The following is a 15,360-nucleotide window of genomic DNA, read 5'->3' as shown; positions in this document are numbered from 1 at the left end:
GTCTGTTTTGCCAGAGCTTTGGCTCTTGAAAGCTTCTACCCTGGACATCTTGTTGGTTGCAAAGGTGCTTGCTGCTGGACCCGAATCCTGTTCTTCTACAGCAGATCAGCACACCTACTCACCCGAAACGATATTTAAAGGAGAAATGGGTTCTCCAAAAAGGCAACAATGTTTATCTGAGTACAACCAGCATCTTCTGGACAGATATACCCCCAAATGTGTGTTGTAAGGGCAAGGAAGTATGTGTTGCTTTTTAAGAATCTGGGATTTTATCCTCAGGACACACAATATAAAACTGTCCAAAGCCAGTACAAGTAGAAGACCTGGGTTCAAGCCCCCACTCTGCTCGGGAGCTCGCTGCTCTCTGAGCCAGCCACTTTCCCTCGGCCTAACCTACCTCACAGAGCCACTGAGAAGATAAAACTGGAGACAGAACACCCTGCTTCTCTGGACTCCTTGGAAGAGGGGGGGGGAGGGTGGTTTCTCTTCTACATTTCAGAATCACAGAGCTAATTGATTGACGTCACACTCAGAGATCCTTACCAGAAAGAAAGGGTGTAATCGCCAACAAAGGTCTCGCTCTCACGCACCAGGAAAGAGCCATCAGGGGCCCCGGTTTCTATGCAGTACTCCGTCAGCAGCCGTTCGGCTATGTGGCGCCCGTCACGCCCGGCTCCCAGCTTGCCGTGGAACCACTTTTCAGTGGAATGGAGTTCAGTGCTGTTGCTGGCCTAGCATGGAAACAAAACATGAACTTGCCAGTTTAGCTTCCTGCAATGCTCTGGAATATAAATTCCTCTTTTCACAAAGACTAATCCATAAGAACATAAGACCTGAGCTTGGGAAAAAAAGTGGATCCAACTGGGGACAGCCTCAGTGGGACTTGGGCAAAGCGTTTCTTGGGCCCCCTTCCCCTCCTCTACTTATTACTGTGCCTCCCCACCTGCCTGCTTTCTCTTCCTTCGCTATGTAACCATCTATCCTGTAATCTGCTGTGAGCCAGCTAGCCAAAAATAACCCCCTAAAAAATCTAAAATTAAAGAAAGAAACCAGGCATAGAGACCAAGACCTTCTCCGTTATGCTTTCCCCAGCATAACTGCATTTCAGAGGTTTGTTGCCTCTGAATTTTTTGCATTTGAAACCAGAATTTAGCCAAGCAGGAGAGCAGCATTTTACTGCATACCCCCATCCTCTGCAGCAAGTCATAAGCCCATAGAGTAAATAAGAACATAAATTAGAGAAAGAGATAAGGGCCTGAAGCTTGTATCTCTCCTGCTGCCAACAATAGGAGGCATCTTACACTGCAGAAAAGAGTGTCAATGTCCATATGCAAAATACTTTCAAAATCAATACAAAAAGGTCACCAGCATGCCCTTGTCTGGATGCTGAGGCCCATGTAGTTTCCTCTCCTCAAACGGAGTAACCAGGGCAACCAATTTGCAGCCACTCCTCCTCGCTTCCTTGGACCTGCCTACAAACAGCAAAACGGACTGTGGTCCATCCTAATCCCATCCATTCTGATCCGATCCTAGCCTGGCATTGGGCAGCCAGACTACTGCTTTTCCATTGAATGAGAACCTTGAAGAGTAACCTCCTCTTAGAAAAGGAGATAATGTTCGGATAAAACTGGATACATTTCCACAGGGAACTTCAAAACCCAATGCCTTCTGCTGCAGTAAGGGGCTGTCAGAACCAATTTTTTGAAGTCTGACACATACCTCCTTTTGCTCTTCCTCGTCTTCATTTCCCAGGTCACTGGTTGTCTCCCCAGAATAATAGATTTTGCTGCTGGTCAGGACAAAGAAATGAGGGTTCCAATCCTGAAAGGAAATGAGGAATTACAATTTTCATCCCAAAGTCAATACTCTCGGTATCAAAACACAAGACTGGAGAATAATGAAGGGGGCTGTGGCAGAGAATGTGCTCTGCATGCCGTAGCTGCTGGGTCCAGCCCTCTGCATCACCAGTTACAAGATTTCAAGGGAGAAGGCTGGGGGAAAGGCCCCTGAGGCCCTGGCAAGCCACTGCTTGATAGAGCAGGCAAGCCTGGAGTAGATCATCAGTGTCTGGTTTTATATAAGCTTTACATGACTACCTGGGGCTACATTCTACCTTGTTAGACACTGCATTTTCACTAGGCTATAGCAAGTATTTTCAGCTGGATTGGTTTGTCTACACAGGAAACACAGAAACACAGAGCTGGAAGGGATCCCAAGGGTCATCTAGTCTAATCTGCACAATGCCGGAAATTCACAGCTCACCCAACTTCCTCTATGGCCCCTGCTCTAAGCTCAGAGGAAAGCAAAAAGTCCTCCCATAGTCAGGATCTCTTGGACTATCTGGCCTGGGGGGAAATTCCTTCCTGACTCCAAAGTGATGATCGGTATTACCTTGGACAGGTAAGAAAGGTCCACTGGAGCTGAGCAGTGGCTAATTCCCTCTTGCACCAAGTTCATAGGGAGCTACAGAAGCAGCACTGCAGCCATATGCCCATGGAGCTTCTGCTTCAAACCTCTTCAGAAAGAGTGCCCACCCCCTCCTGGGGAAGCCTGTCCCACTCGGGAACCACTCAGTCAGAACGCTCTTCTTAATCGAGTTGAAAGGGCTACTACTGTACAGGGAAATCACAATATCCAACGAAGCAGAGATGTGCACTGAGATATTGCAAGGCAGGCAGTAGAAGGTGCCTTCACCTTGAAGCTATAATGAAGGCACGGTGTTAAAATAGGAATTTTAAATTAAAAATGATGCTTGTCGGTATTCAACACTGAGTAACGAAAACTAGATAAGCGCAAACGAGGGAAATCATATATCTCATCCAAGAAGCCCTTGAGAAAATTACATCAAACTGCCTTTTTTAAAAGCAGCTGGAATATCTCCCAATGTAAAAAAAAAACAACAAAACACACTATGAGGAATCATTCAATTTCTACACAGCACTTTTCCTACAGTCACTGCACTGAAAGTGCCCACAGACTTCTTCATAGCAGAATTTATTAATCTATAAACTGGCACCAACTCCAGTCAGAAGCACACAGTGCTCCCAAAATTGTATCTGTCCCAAATGCCACATCACTCCCTCCCTCCCTCCGAGGTCAGCGATGACAGCTTCCCTCAAGGCCTTCCAGACAGGCCTGAAGACAGCTTTTGAATTAGATTAGCAAGAAACTGGAAAGTGGGACGACTGGAAGACTAATTCCCATTGATGTTTCCTATTTATTTAGATTTCTATACCGCCCATTTCTTGGCAGCTCTGGGCGGCTATTGGTTTTTATACTGACTGCTGGTTGTATTTTTACTGCTATAAGCTGCTTTGTGGATTTTTTAAAGTTCAAAGGTGACTGTTAAACTAATGAAATAAAAACATAGAAGCATGTTTTCAAAACGAAACCAACGACAACTTTACCTCTGTCACCCACCCATCACAACTGTCCTGAAGAAGGCTAGCCCAGTAAGTTTTGTAGCAGAGGAAAGAATTAAAACTTGGGTCTCCTAGAATATATCCTTTGATTCGAACCCTTTTACCACACTGGCTGTCTGTAGCAACAGTGCGTGCTAACATGTAAAGCTCTTCTGCCCTCCATCCCCATATACTTAATATCATTAGTAACATGGAGACCAAATCTTAGGCTCCAGCAGCCACTGAAAGCAACAAAAATATACAAATAGGGAGAAGCAGAAAGGAGGAGTCAGAAGTGTGGTGTATAAACTGTATAAACTGCTAACTGTATAAACAGAGATTTAGAACATTCTTGACCAGAAAGTGAACTGAAGTTTAGGAGATCTCAGTATGTTCAACCTGGATAACCTGAGGTAAAGCAACCCACGTGATTGATAGGATCTTCCAGGTAGAGGATCCCATTCTTTATTGAGTTGCTGATATCGTTCTCTGAGTACATGGCGGATGTCGGCACTTCTTCGTACGCGCTCCCCTCGGCCAGTTTCTTGTGCTGCAACACAAGATATTGCGATCAGTTATTCTACATGACAGCCTAGAACAGGGGGCCCTAACCTTTTTCGGCCTGTGGGCACCTTTGGAATTCTGACACTGCGCGGCAGATACAGCCACAAAATGGCTGCCGCAGGAGGCAGAGCCGGCCACAAGATGGTTGCCATGGCTTATCTTCAGTCACATTGTGAGGATCCTTGTGCTGTGGAGGCAGCTGATGCCAAGACAACATAGTATTAAAACTGCACAGTCAATCAAATCTCCAATCGCTAATCAGAAGCCTTGTTTGGCAAAACCCCTACCTGATCCCTCCCACTTCCTGAAAACACTTGGCGGATGCCAGAAAAGCCATCGGGGCACCATGCTGGGGACCCCTAGCCTAGAAGAACAAGACTGGAATTTATGTCCTGCTAACTTTTCCAGTCTCTGGGTCATCCTACAATCTCTTCCACGGCAACACCACAGAAGACAAACAAAAAGATCTGTAGGAATATTGTGGTAAAAAAAACCAAACCCTTTCCATCAAAAAACAGTGTCCGGTTCAATCTTGCTTACTTTATTTACAAGGCCCATTTCAAGGGTAGCATTTATAAGGAGGCCCAATTAAAATGCCTTTGGAAAGAGAGTGCCTAGATCTCTTCAGTGGGCTAGTAAAAATTCTCACATCATTGGCAATACAGTAAATGTCTTTATGTTATTTTCCTGGCTTTTGCATAGCATCCCTCTCTTATCCTCACCTCTTGGGGACTAAGCAACGTACCAGTGCTGAAAACATAAGCAAGCTACAGAAATATATTTAGCACGCCCCTCCCCCCTTGTCCTTTGGACCACCTGGTGTAATTCCCTCTTTCGGTTCAAGGCAGCCCACAAGCAAAGACACTGGAAGGAACTTGCCTTTATTAGGATCTTCCTCTTGAGCTGGTTTGGAGAGGGCAGCCCATCGGCAGAGATATCCACCGGCTTGGTTAACAGCATGTCCCCAAAGACCTTCTTGAAGTTCTGGGCCATGTTCCTCTGCTGAGCAATGCTGCAGTGATCTTCGATGGACAGGATGACAGGATAGCTGAGAAGGAAACAAAATCACTAGACAGCTGCCGTTTGGGCTGCAGAAGGCAGGATGGAGTGTCCTGCTTGCCACACTTCCAACATGCTCTCTCTGGGTAGCTGATTAAACAGAACACAGATCCTGCCTCACCCCAAAGGGCTTCAACCAGGTGACAATCAAGGCTTCCCAGAAGATGAAGAGCCAAGTCTCAAAGTGGCTTACAATCGCATGCTCTCCCTCTCTCTACAACGGGAACACTTTGAGGCAAGTGAGGATGAGAGCGCTCTGAGAGAACCGTGACTGACCCAATGTCATCCAGCTGGCTGAATGTAGAGGAGAAGTGGGCAATCAAGCCTGGTTCTCCATATTAACCACCACACCGAGCTGGCTCTCCACAGCTCCACATTTCCAGCTGCTACTAGCTCTCCCAGACATGTATCTATCTCAGCCAAGAAAACTTCATGAAGGTCCAGGAAAAATATTCCAACAACCGCAGCATAGCAATCATATAACCCAGAGGCAAGGCAAGAGAAAACCTGCCCTCTGCGCATTGCTCCTGAGGGAAGCTTGTTCCTCAGTCTACCATCCACACCTCAAGCCCTCTGGCATTTATGTTAGAGGCTTTACGAGTTCATGTACATATAAAAATTGAATTGTAAAACAGCTTATGATTCAAACAGTCAAAAAGTACGCCTGAAGCAAAATGAAGTGGATGTACTGAGCTGACCTGTGACTGTTTAGATTACAGAAGTCTGTGAGGCCAAATAGCTATTCATTTTAAGCAGATACAGGTGGCAGCTTAGAAAATTTCAGACTATTAAGACATTCAGAATTCTGAAAGTCGTTGGTTTTTTAAGAGAAATATGTACAGTATATACATGACACATTGATCTTTTTAGAGAGAGGTGTGACAGATATTTAATCAGATGCTTTAACTGACTCCCCCTCATATATATGTAAATAATTAGTGAAATAACACAACTAAAAATGCAGTCAAGGACAGGGAGATAGTTCTAACTGAATTTTCTTGTAGGGAGCTCAATGGAACCGAGTATGAATTGGAAAGAGGTGGGCTGTAAGAGTAAAGGCCAGAGAGTCTCAGTTGCAAGAACTGGAGAGGTCATGTTGCTCCGAAGAGTGCTGGAGAACGGACAGCCAACTCCTCCTAGCTGCTGCTTTCTGAAGTTTCAGCAGACACTGCAATCCTCTTTCAAACTCATGTCAGGAATGTTTGAAAATAAAAGCTAGAACTTTCAGGATACTGTGCAAGTCCATTAATGAGAATTTTGAAGCCTGATTCCAGCATCTATGCCGTGACTCAGCAACAGTCTTTCCCAGCAACACTCTTTCCCACACATACAATCTAGTAAATGGTGTTGGATTTAACTTTCTGAAATTCTCAGCATCAGTGTGTTTTAAAAAAACAAGTTCCTAGTCCTTATGACTGTGAAGATCATTTGAAAATGAATAAGCACTGTCCACTGAAAAATCTAAACCCAGAGGAATAGTTAGGTAAGACTTGAGGACAAAGCTTAAGAACATAAGGAGTGCCTGTTGGATCAGGCCAATGGTAAGACTAGTCCAGCATAGTGTTTTGCAATGAAACCAACCAGTTGTCCTTAAGGGTAGAGGTCAAAGGCCTCCCATGCTACTGTCCTCCAGTATTCACAACAGGTATTCAGAGGTTTTCTGCTTCTGTAGACAGAGGCTTCCTTCATTCACCATTGCTAGTACCCAGTGATGGACCTCTCCACCATGAATCTGTCCAAATCTATTTTAAAGTGCTTGTGGCCATCACTATCTGGCAGTGAACTCATCTGCTTAACTACATGCTGAGTAAAGAAGTATTTCTTTCTTTTCTCTTCAACATTTCCCACCAATTTCGCTGGATGCCCCTGAGGCTCAGTATTACTAACGAAAGAGACTTTCTCCATCCCAAGCACAATTGTATAAGCCTCTATGACGTCTTCCCTTATCCATCTTTTTTCCAAACTAAAGAAGTCTTGAAAAACCCTGCATAACTCCCTGAAAGTTTCCATCATTAGAAGCAATCGTAAAACTGCAGGATGATGCAAAATCAAATTGTACACAGCATTCTTGCTTTATTTGCACATTTGCAGAATGCTGCTTCTCTCTGTGCAGGAGCTGGATTGCCAGGACGCAGAATTTCCAGATACTGCACCTTGAATTATGAATTATTTGTATCTTGCTAAAGTAATAAAGTCGTTTTGTTTATTTTTTATTTCTTATATTTATATGTTGCCACTCTTGGCCCAGCCAGTCTGCAGAGGCTTGCAACAAAGCTGTTCCACAGAATTCATTTTTCTTGGATAACAAATTAATAAGAGCGGTGACCGTAGCATGGAAATAAAGTGCCAAATTGCTCTGGGTAGCTCAGCAATGATACGCTTGAACTGAGCATGGAAAGGCAAAGACATAAACCAGACTTCCAAATGTAGATTAGTTTGATCTGTCATATTTCCAATAGCCATATGACAGTGAAACTTGGATGATGAAAAAAAATCGGACGAGGAGAATAGATTCGTTTGAACTCTGGTGCTGGAGAAGGCTTTTGCGGGTTCCAGGGACAGTGAAAGTCACAAAGAAGGAAATACAACAGCACATAAAGCCTGATATATCACTGGAAGGCACAATCACGAAACTCCGGCTCACTTACTTTGGCCATATCAAGCAATCCAACTCAATTGAGAAAGCAATTATGCTAAGACTAGTCAGCAGTAAAAGGAAACCAGGTCGACAAAACACGATAGTTAGACACGATCAAAACAGACACTAGCCCGAGCATTATGCAACTAAAAGAAGCGGTGCAGATCAAAAGACATGGCGGCACCTGAGCCATAGGATAGCCAAGAGTCAAACACAACTGAACAGCTAACATCATTGGCAACAAAATGATGAAGTTAACATTAAGGGTAAAGCCCTGCAACTGCACTGCCACGTAACAGAATAGACAGTAGAATCCTAGTAGCACTGTGGAAATGGTTTGCAGATCTAAATTCCATTGCTGCGAACAGCCCTGCTGTGCCCAGCATTTACATCCTGACGCCATGGATGCCATGAATGGTCTGTGGATTTCAGGCATCTGAAGTGGGCGGCAATGCAAATACCTGGAGGGCTCTACTTACTCAGAGGTCACAAAAGCATGCTCCTTGATGGTGGCCAAGACATCGGAAAACTTGATCTTTGTAGTCAGCGTGTGCCCATGATAGATCACCGGCATCCCATCTGGCCCATCCCAGCAATCAACTGAAAAGGATTTCAAAGAAAAGTGCCAAAACCTGAGCCAAATCTCCGCAATGCAACCAAAGAACATTAATCAGCACCGTGGAACTCTGTTCTGCAGGGAATCCCCAGAAAACGAGGCATTGTGAGTTAAGCCTAACAGACAGTTTTTCAGCTAGATAAAACACATTTTATTGGAAGGGACAGGTGTGCAGTTTGCATGCAGAAGGGCCCAGATTTCATCCTTTCAATGGAGATGCTGAAGCATCAGGGAACAGCTGTTGGAAAAGACCTTCCAGCACTTGAGGCTTTGGGGAACTGCTGCCAGGCAGAGTAACTACAGAATTAAACCAGCTGAGGGTCTGACTCATTACAAAGGCAGCTGCACACGTTCCAAGATCTCTTCCATTTCCCTCTTTGATGCCAGCAAATGTGCAACTACTGCAGCAAAACATGCATTTCAAATCACACCGATTGTGCTGTTAGAACCAGAATGATGTGGGGTTATCGTTCACTCCTTTGCGTTATGACAAGCCAAAGGGGAAACTACTGAGCCAGTGACCCAGCTTCCTCGAAAAGCTTCAGACCCAGAGAACTCAGAACTGTGCCTAACTAGCAAGATACTAAATTACTTCTGGGCCTACGATTGCAGCAGGACTTCTTTGGCCTTGGGGAAAGGCAGTGGGCAGGACATGTGTGATGAAGGGCAAGCACTCACGTTCAATACAACGACATCCCATGCGCAGGCAACGAGCATAAGCTTCCAATGAGGATTCACTGGAGAACTGATCCCCTGTCAAGTACCTATTCATATGGGGGAAACAAAAAACCTTACATGATCTGTGGAGTCTTTGACGTAAACACCCCATAAATGTCCCACACAGGACTTGAACATTATTTCCAACAACAATATTGTATGCACACTTGCAACACCCCCAAGGACTTATCCCTCTTATTCTTTGAGCTAATCATCGTTCAAATTGGCTGAGAACTGTTCAAGAAAAATTGCAAGAGCAGTGGCTTCTCCCCTTTAGTCCTGTTACAGTTGGGCTTTTGCAAAACCAAAGGAACACTTAAAACAACGGATTTGGGACCCCTGGTCCTTCAACCTGATAGGGCCTGGTTGTAGTGGCATCCCACTGTGGTATATCTCACTAAAACCCCATTCCTGCCAGCAGACTATCTAACCGCATTAGAAGTCTCTAAAATATCAAAGAATATTCATTCTGGTGAGCTTCTGCCTCCCCCTGCCCTCCGCTTCTTTGGGAGGCAGATGCCTTTCTTTTCCGTATTCACAACAGGTGTGCCCCTGTGAAATGGGAAAGACCGAGACTGCTCTTACTATAGTGACATTCACCAATAAAATATCATGCCAGGGTTACCAAACTCCTTAGGAAGATCGGAGCACTTCGACACCTCTCTGATCTCTCTTCATAAATAGTGTACAATGTTGCAGAATTTTGGACGAAGGCATGCAGCATATGTAATCGGAGGGTTAAATCTGTAAGTTATAATCACAATTTGCACTGTAACAGCTGACTGGGCTCACCTGTGTTATGGGTAATCTTGCAAGTCTTCCACCTCTATCCCCTTCCCCACACTATTTCTGGTTTCCTTCCTTCTGGCAGCCCCCATTATAATTCACCTGGATTATAATGTCATTGTTAAATTTATTTGCTGTTCTTAGTATTGTATGTGGCAAGGTTTTAAGATGATTTTATATCACATTATGTTGAAACACAGTTGCATTTTGCAAGCAAGGGGCCTGTAATAACTAGTGAAAAACATCTTCTTTTCCTCTCATTATTTCCTCTTTCCTTTTCCCGACAGTTCACATAGCCTCTTCCATTTTCTTGCTTCTTTCTCTCTCTTCCACCCAGCTGCTTCCAAACTGCTTTTTATCAGTTCCCATATTTGGTTTTCACTCTCCCAGCAGCCTCTCTTTGGCCAACTTGCACTGTGCCAGCTGACTGAGTCCACCTGTGTCATGGGTAATCTGCAAGACTTGCAGGTGGTACTTTCCCTTGTACCCCCCTCTCCAACTTATTTCTTCTTTCCTTCCTCCTGGCAGTCCCTATATCCTCACACTTCCCTCCTTCCTACCAAGTAACCAGCTTTTATCTGGGTATGGCTCAATTGCAGAGCTCGGCATACAGAAAGTTTCAGGTTCAATCAAGGAGCTCTTCAGTAAGGATCAGGTGGTGGGTGATGTAAAAGACCCTGAAGAGCAACTCTAAGTTTGAATAGCCTATACCACCTCTGATGCACAGTATAAGACATGCTCCCCCCATCGTCAGCTGTATTTATTTACTGCATTTATACCCTGCCTCTTTATACGATGGGGATCCAAAGCTGCTTACATTATTCCCCGCTCCATTTTATCCTCACAACAACCCAGTTAAGTGGGATATGTGTGACTAGCCCAAAGTCACCCAGTTAGCTGCCATGGCAGAGTAAGGATTTTTAATGTGGGTCTCCTGGAACATAATCTAAAATGCTAACCACCATACCACACTGGCTTTCGTGAGGTTGCTGCTTTTGAACAGTAGCAAGCAGTTGAGCCTGGGTGAATCATGCAAGTCTTGTGGTTCCAAGACACCAGCGGTTACTGCTGATCTAGGGCCCTAGGAGTCATCCCTCAAAGGCCAAAACAGGTCTGGACTACTCCTCCGGCTTTTTACTGACAGAAACCAAGGCTTGGAGGCTGGCAATATTATGGGTGCGAAAAACAGCCACAGAGGACATGTTTCTTAAGGTTAAAGGTGGTTCTTTAATCATTTTCAGGGGGTTTAAATCCCCACATATACTTTTGTCAACTTTCAGGCTTTACTCAGGTTTGTAGAAAGATCTATCTTTTTTTGTCCATAGCCCCAGTCCTTATTGCTATGTATTCCACAGATGGAGACATGTTAAGCATTAGACACACTGATGATGCAACAAGGACTATGGGGATGGCATGCTGCTAGGTATGGTCTGTGATCCGTTCATGTACTGGAAGAAAGGGGCAAGAGCTGCATGCAATTGACAATTCTTTAATTGCACCCCCCCCACACACACACACACTCTTTTTAAAAAGCAAAAATGCAGGAAGATTAAATTTAAGAGAAAAGCACTATGGCAGAACATAAACAGGCTTCTTAACCCTTTCCTCTCCTGTAGTCTTGCAGCTCCAAACACCTCCCTCATCCATGTGGTGAATGATATGAGGTCAGATGACCCATCAGCAGAAGCACTATCTGCCATGGATATTTCCTTATTCCTCAAGTCATAAAACCCATGAGGATTGACAGCTATGAGGGAGAAGAGGGGCTGCAGCATGGAGGGCATAAAGGACAGAATCACCCTTTCTCTCTTATCCATCAGCACAGGTAAGTTTGCCACCTCTTTAGCACCATCCCCAACTGCACAGCTACTGATCCATATGAGCTCTGTGATCCTGGCAAGGACTGCTAGGGGAAGGGGAACCAAGAAAAGACCAACAATTCTTGTACCTCTAGATCTTGCAAGGGACAATTAGCAGGAAGGGCTAGCATTAAGCAGCCTGGCCTTATTGTACCAGTTCTCGCCTCCTGATTTCTTAGTCTTTTTTTTTAAGGAAAATAATGTTAGAAGAAGAGTCCCAGAACAGCCTATCCCATACAGCTTGGACCCCGATGGGTTGGACTTCCCTTTGTCCAGCAATGTGCAGAAAAGCAGTAGCAGAGAAAAGAACAAGGACATCATCATCCAAGGACCTGAACACAAACTCTATGGCGTTCAGGTTCTTCATAATGTTTGTTGGTATCATGCTACAAAGTCTGTATAAAGAAGTCATTGGGGAATTTCAGAGCTAGTCATATCACGTTTGGCACATCTTTTAACCATGCAGGCGTGCCAACAGCTCAGGGGTCTTCAACGTGCAAGCATCCGAGAACATAGAGGATCCTGTGAGATCCCTGAGCTTTTGGCTCACTTGAACCTACCTGCGTAAGGATCCTAAGGAGGGGGGGGGGAAGGGAGGAGATTCAACACATCATGCAAGCAGGATCTCAGGAAAGGAACAAAGTGAGCAAGATAGAAAGGGCCAGCAAGCAGCTTCCTCTCTCCTCTTACGTATTATGCGAGGAGGATATCCAGTAGTGGGAAAGGGGATTGTTCATGTCTTCTGGACGAACAACATCGAGTTCTGAGTTCCAGATGCTATTCTCTTTGGAAAACAGGAAGCTGAGAAACTGCCCAGGGAGACGGGAGGGGAAAAAAACACACACATACATAAAGTATTAATCAAGAAATTCATCAAATCAGTCACTTTACATGCATGTTCCTTGTCATATGGAGAAGGACAGGAACATGTTAACTGCTAAGCAGCCCTAAGCTCTCTTCCCAGGAAAATCCAGGCTGCAGAAGACCTTCTGTAAAAGAACTTGTGCCGAAGAACTCTTTTGAGCCATTTTACATACAGAAGATTAATTATTTTTAGTTCAGACATCAAATAACCAGGGACAGATACACAGCATTTATCCATCCCCCTCCCCATGTCAAGCCTGGCTGAAATGCTACACTGACCAAGTCCAGAGCAGCACCCCAGAGACTGTGCACTCACACAGCTTCTCCTTGGGATGCGACCTATGCAAAGTGTGGCTCGTTTAAAGGAGATACTGTGTTCATGACAAGTCCATTGGGAAAGTGCTTTGGCAGCATTGGTGTCCTTTTTAAATCAAGCCATATTTTGCACTGCTCACTACATAGTGGGAGAATCACAAAGGCCATTAGTGCTGGGGTAAAAGTGACTCCCAGGACCAGAAGAGACACTGGGAAAGTGAGGGCAAAAGAAAGACATAAGCTCAATGGGAGCCACAGAAGTCAGAACTATAGTACAGTTAGGTGAATGAGCCTCAGATCCTTAAGACTCCCTTCACTCTTTATTATTTATTTTATTTTTTTAACAGACGTGTGTAGTATAGCCAGGGTACTCTAGAATTTTCTCGCAGCCAGGCAAGAGACATTCAAAAGTGGCTTGCCATTGTCTGTCGCTGCATCATGTCCCTGGCTTTCCTTGGAAACCTCCCACCCAATTACCAGCCAGGGTCAATCCTGCTTAGTTTCCAAGATCTGGTCAGATTGGATTTGCCTGGGTTATCCAAATCATGGCTCCTTCACTCTTTGTCAGGCCTTCTCTTTGCTTCCTGTAAGTTTAGGAAGCTATTGATCTTACTGTAGTTGGTGTGATATCCAAATGCAGCTGTCTTATCACGTGAGGCTGTTCCTCTCCCAGTACCCACAATTCTAAACCATGTTGCATTAGAATTCCTATTACTGGGAAAGATACAACTGCCAGTTGGTGAAGGGGCCTGAATGAACCAAAGTGAGGTCAGACTCCCTAGACTTGAAAGTCTTCAACTGTAGCTCTTTGCTTAAGAGGAGGGACAGAGGGAAGGGAAGGGAAGGGAAGGACTATCAGGACCCAAGCATCATAGACTTGCTTATGCCACAAACAAATTGTGCCTTATTTATTCTAAGAGCTACAAATTAAAGCGTGTGTGTGAGGGGGCCTGCTTGTTTCTTGGGATCCATACCTCATCCAGGGTAAAATAAGGCTCTTCAATTTCCCGCAGCGGGTCCTTCAAGAAGTTGAACATGAACTCCTGAACCAAGAGGAGGTCAGTCGCCCAAAGTTCCTGCAAAGACGAGGAAGAAGAATGTTGTCTGTTGGCACCCAATGGCATAGACACCGTTTAAAAAAATTAGTAACATTCCGAAAGGGTGTATTTTTCCAGGGCACAGAAGATCTAGATGGCCCCTCCTCCAAATCTCCAAACCTGAACATCTTAATGGGCTAAGATCTGACATCCACTCTGTGGCACAGAATTTGGTCGGGCTAGTTGAGACTTATGGGGGGTGGTTGCTTGGAGGGCGGCATTTGTGGATTTTATTTTTGGTTATTGCTCATTGTGGTTTTATTCTTGATGTAAACTGCTACAAGCCAGCTGGTCTGGGAACAGCAGGTAATAACCCCACCAATGAATGAATGAATGAATGAATGAATGAATGAATGGATGAATGGATGAATGGATGAATGGATGAATGGATGAATGGATGAATGGATGAATGAATGAATGAAAACAGATAAATAGATAAACAAACAAGCTAAGAATTGCTAAGCAGGAAATTAATCCCCAAAACTATTTCATATACATTGTCCCAATAATCTGCACAAGATTCTTCCAAAATAGGTAATCATTATCATCTCTATACAGCAGAGTTAGGGAGGACAGAGTGGGCAGGACTTTGGCCCCTATGGAGCAACCCTGATTGTCCAACCAGGGCCAAAACTGCGTAGCTTCCAAAAAGAGAAGAAGAGCTGGTGTTTTATACCCTACTTTTCACTAGCCAAAATAGTTCCAAAACGGCTTACAAATGCCTTTCTCTTCCTCTCCCCACAACAGACACCCTGTGAGGTAGATGGGGCTGATAGAGCTCTAATGGAACTGGGCTGCAAGAACAGCCCCTTTTAAATAGCAGCTATTTTTAATTTCAGTAATCTACTCTGAAGACTTCAAGTGGAAACACGGGGTATGTATTTTTTTTTTAAATTGTGAGAATCTGATTGTTGCATAAAATATGAAATCATCTTACGTGGCAACCCCCCCCCCCCCATTTTATCACCGCACACCTTGCCAGACCTGATGCCCTAGATGCCAAAGTCAGGCGAGGCTACACTGGTGGGCTGATGGGCAAAGTCTCTGCCCCGCCCCGCCATCTGCCTGCCACTCCCTGCTCGGCTCACAGGGGGGGGGGCGCTTGTCCTGGCCGATGTGGAAGCAGCAGATGGAGCCGACTGGCCGGTTTGCTCCCTCTGCAAGCTGCCCAGGGAGACAGGCTATGGGCACCTGGAGCCCATGGGCCAAGTAGTGAGAGGGTGGGCGGCAGGGGAGAGGCAGGCTATGCTGGGTGAGTGCCATCACCATGGGCCTGCAGAAGGGCCAGCTGTGGCAATGTGAAAGGAGCCGGGGAGAGGCCGATGAGGTGGGTGGCTGGAGGGACTCTCAGTGGGTCTTATCCCCTGGTCCAGCTGCGAGCATTTGCTGTTCTGCTGCCAGTAACCTTCCAGAAGCAACTGGGCGGCTTGCTCAAGCAGGCCAC

General features: G+C 45.1%; 1 protein-coding gene across 2 annotated transcripts in view; it reads right to left on the bottom strand.

The window, feature by feature from the left end:
* Positions 1–15,360, bottom strand: part of PLCG1 (phospholipase C gamma 1) — a 101,456-nt gene that overhangs the window by 17,948 nt on the left and 68,148 nt on the right. For both annotated transcript variants that reach the window (XM_077335428.1, XM_077335429.1), the window contains exons 9-16: positions 13,794–13,895; positions 12,331–12,449; positions 8,957–9,042; positions 8,142–8,262; positions 4,845–5,013; positions 3,829–3,951; positions 1,720–1,821; positions 544–731 (exon numbers count right to left, since the gene is read on the bottom strand). In XM_077335428.1, coding sequence (XP_077191543.1) covers positions 544–731; positions 1,720–1,821; positions 3,829–3,951; positions 4,845–5,013; positions 8,142–8,262; positions 8,957–9,042; positions 12,331–12,449; positions 13,794–13,895 — 1,010 coding nt within the window. The remainder of the gene's footprint in view (positions 1–543; positions 732–1,719; positions 1,822–3,828; positions 3,952–4,844; positions 5,014–8,141; positions 8,263–8,956; positions 9,043–12,330; positions 12,450–13,793; positions 13,896–15,360) is intronic.

Source organism: Paroedura picta, chromosome 4, assembly GCF_049243985.1.
Source record: "Paroedura picta isolate Pp20150507F chromosome 4, Ppicta_v3.0, whole genome shotgun sequence".
Taxonomy (NCBI): Eukaryota; Metazoa; Chordata; class Lepidosauria; order Squamata; family Gekkonidae; genus Paroedura; species Paroedura picta.
Note: the sequence above shows the minus strand (reverse complement) of the source record. Positions and strands in the feature narration are given on the sequence as shown.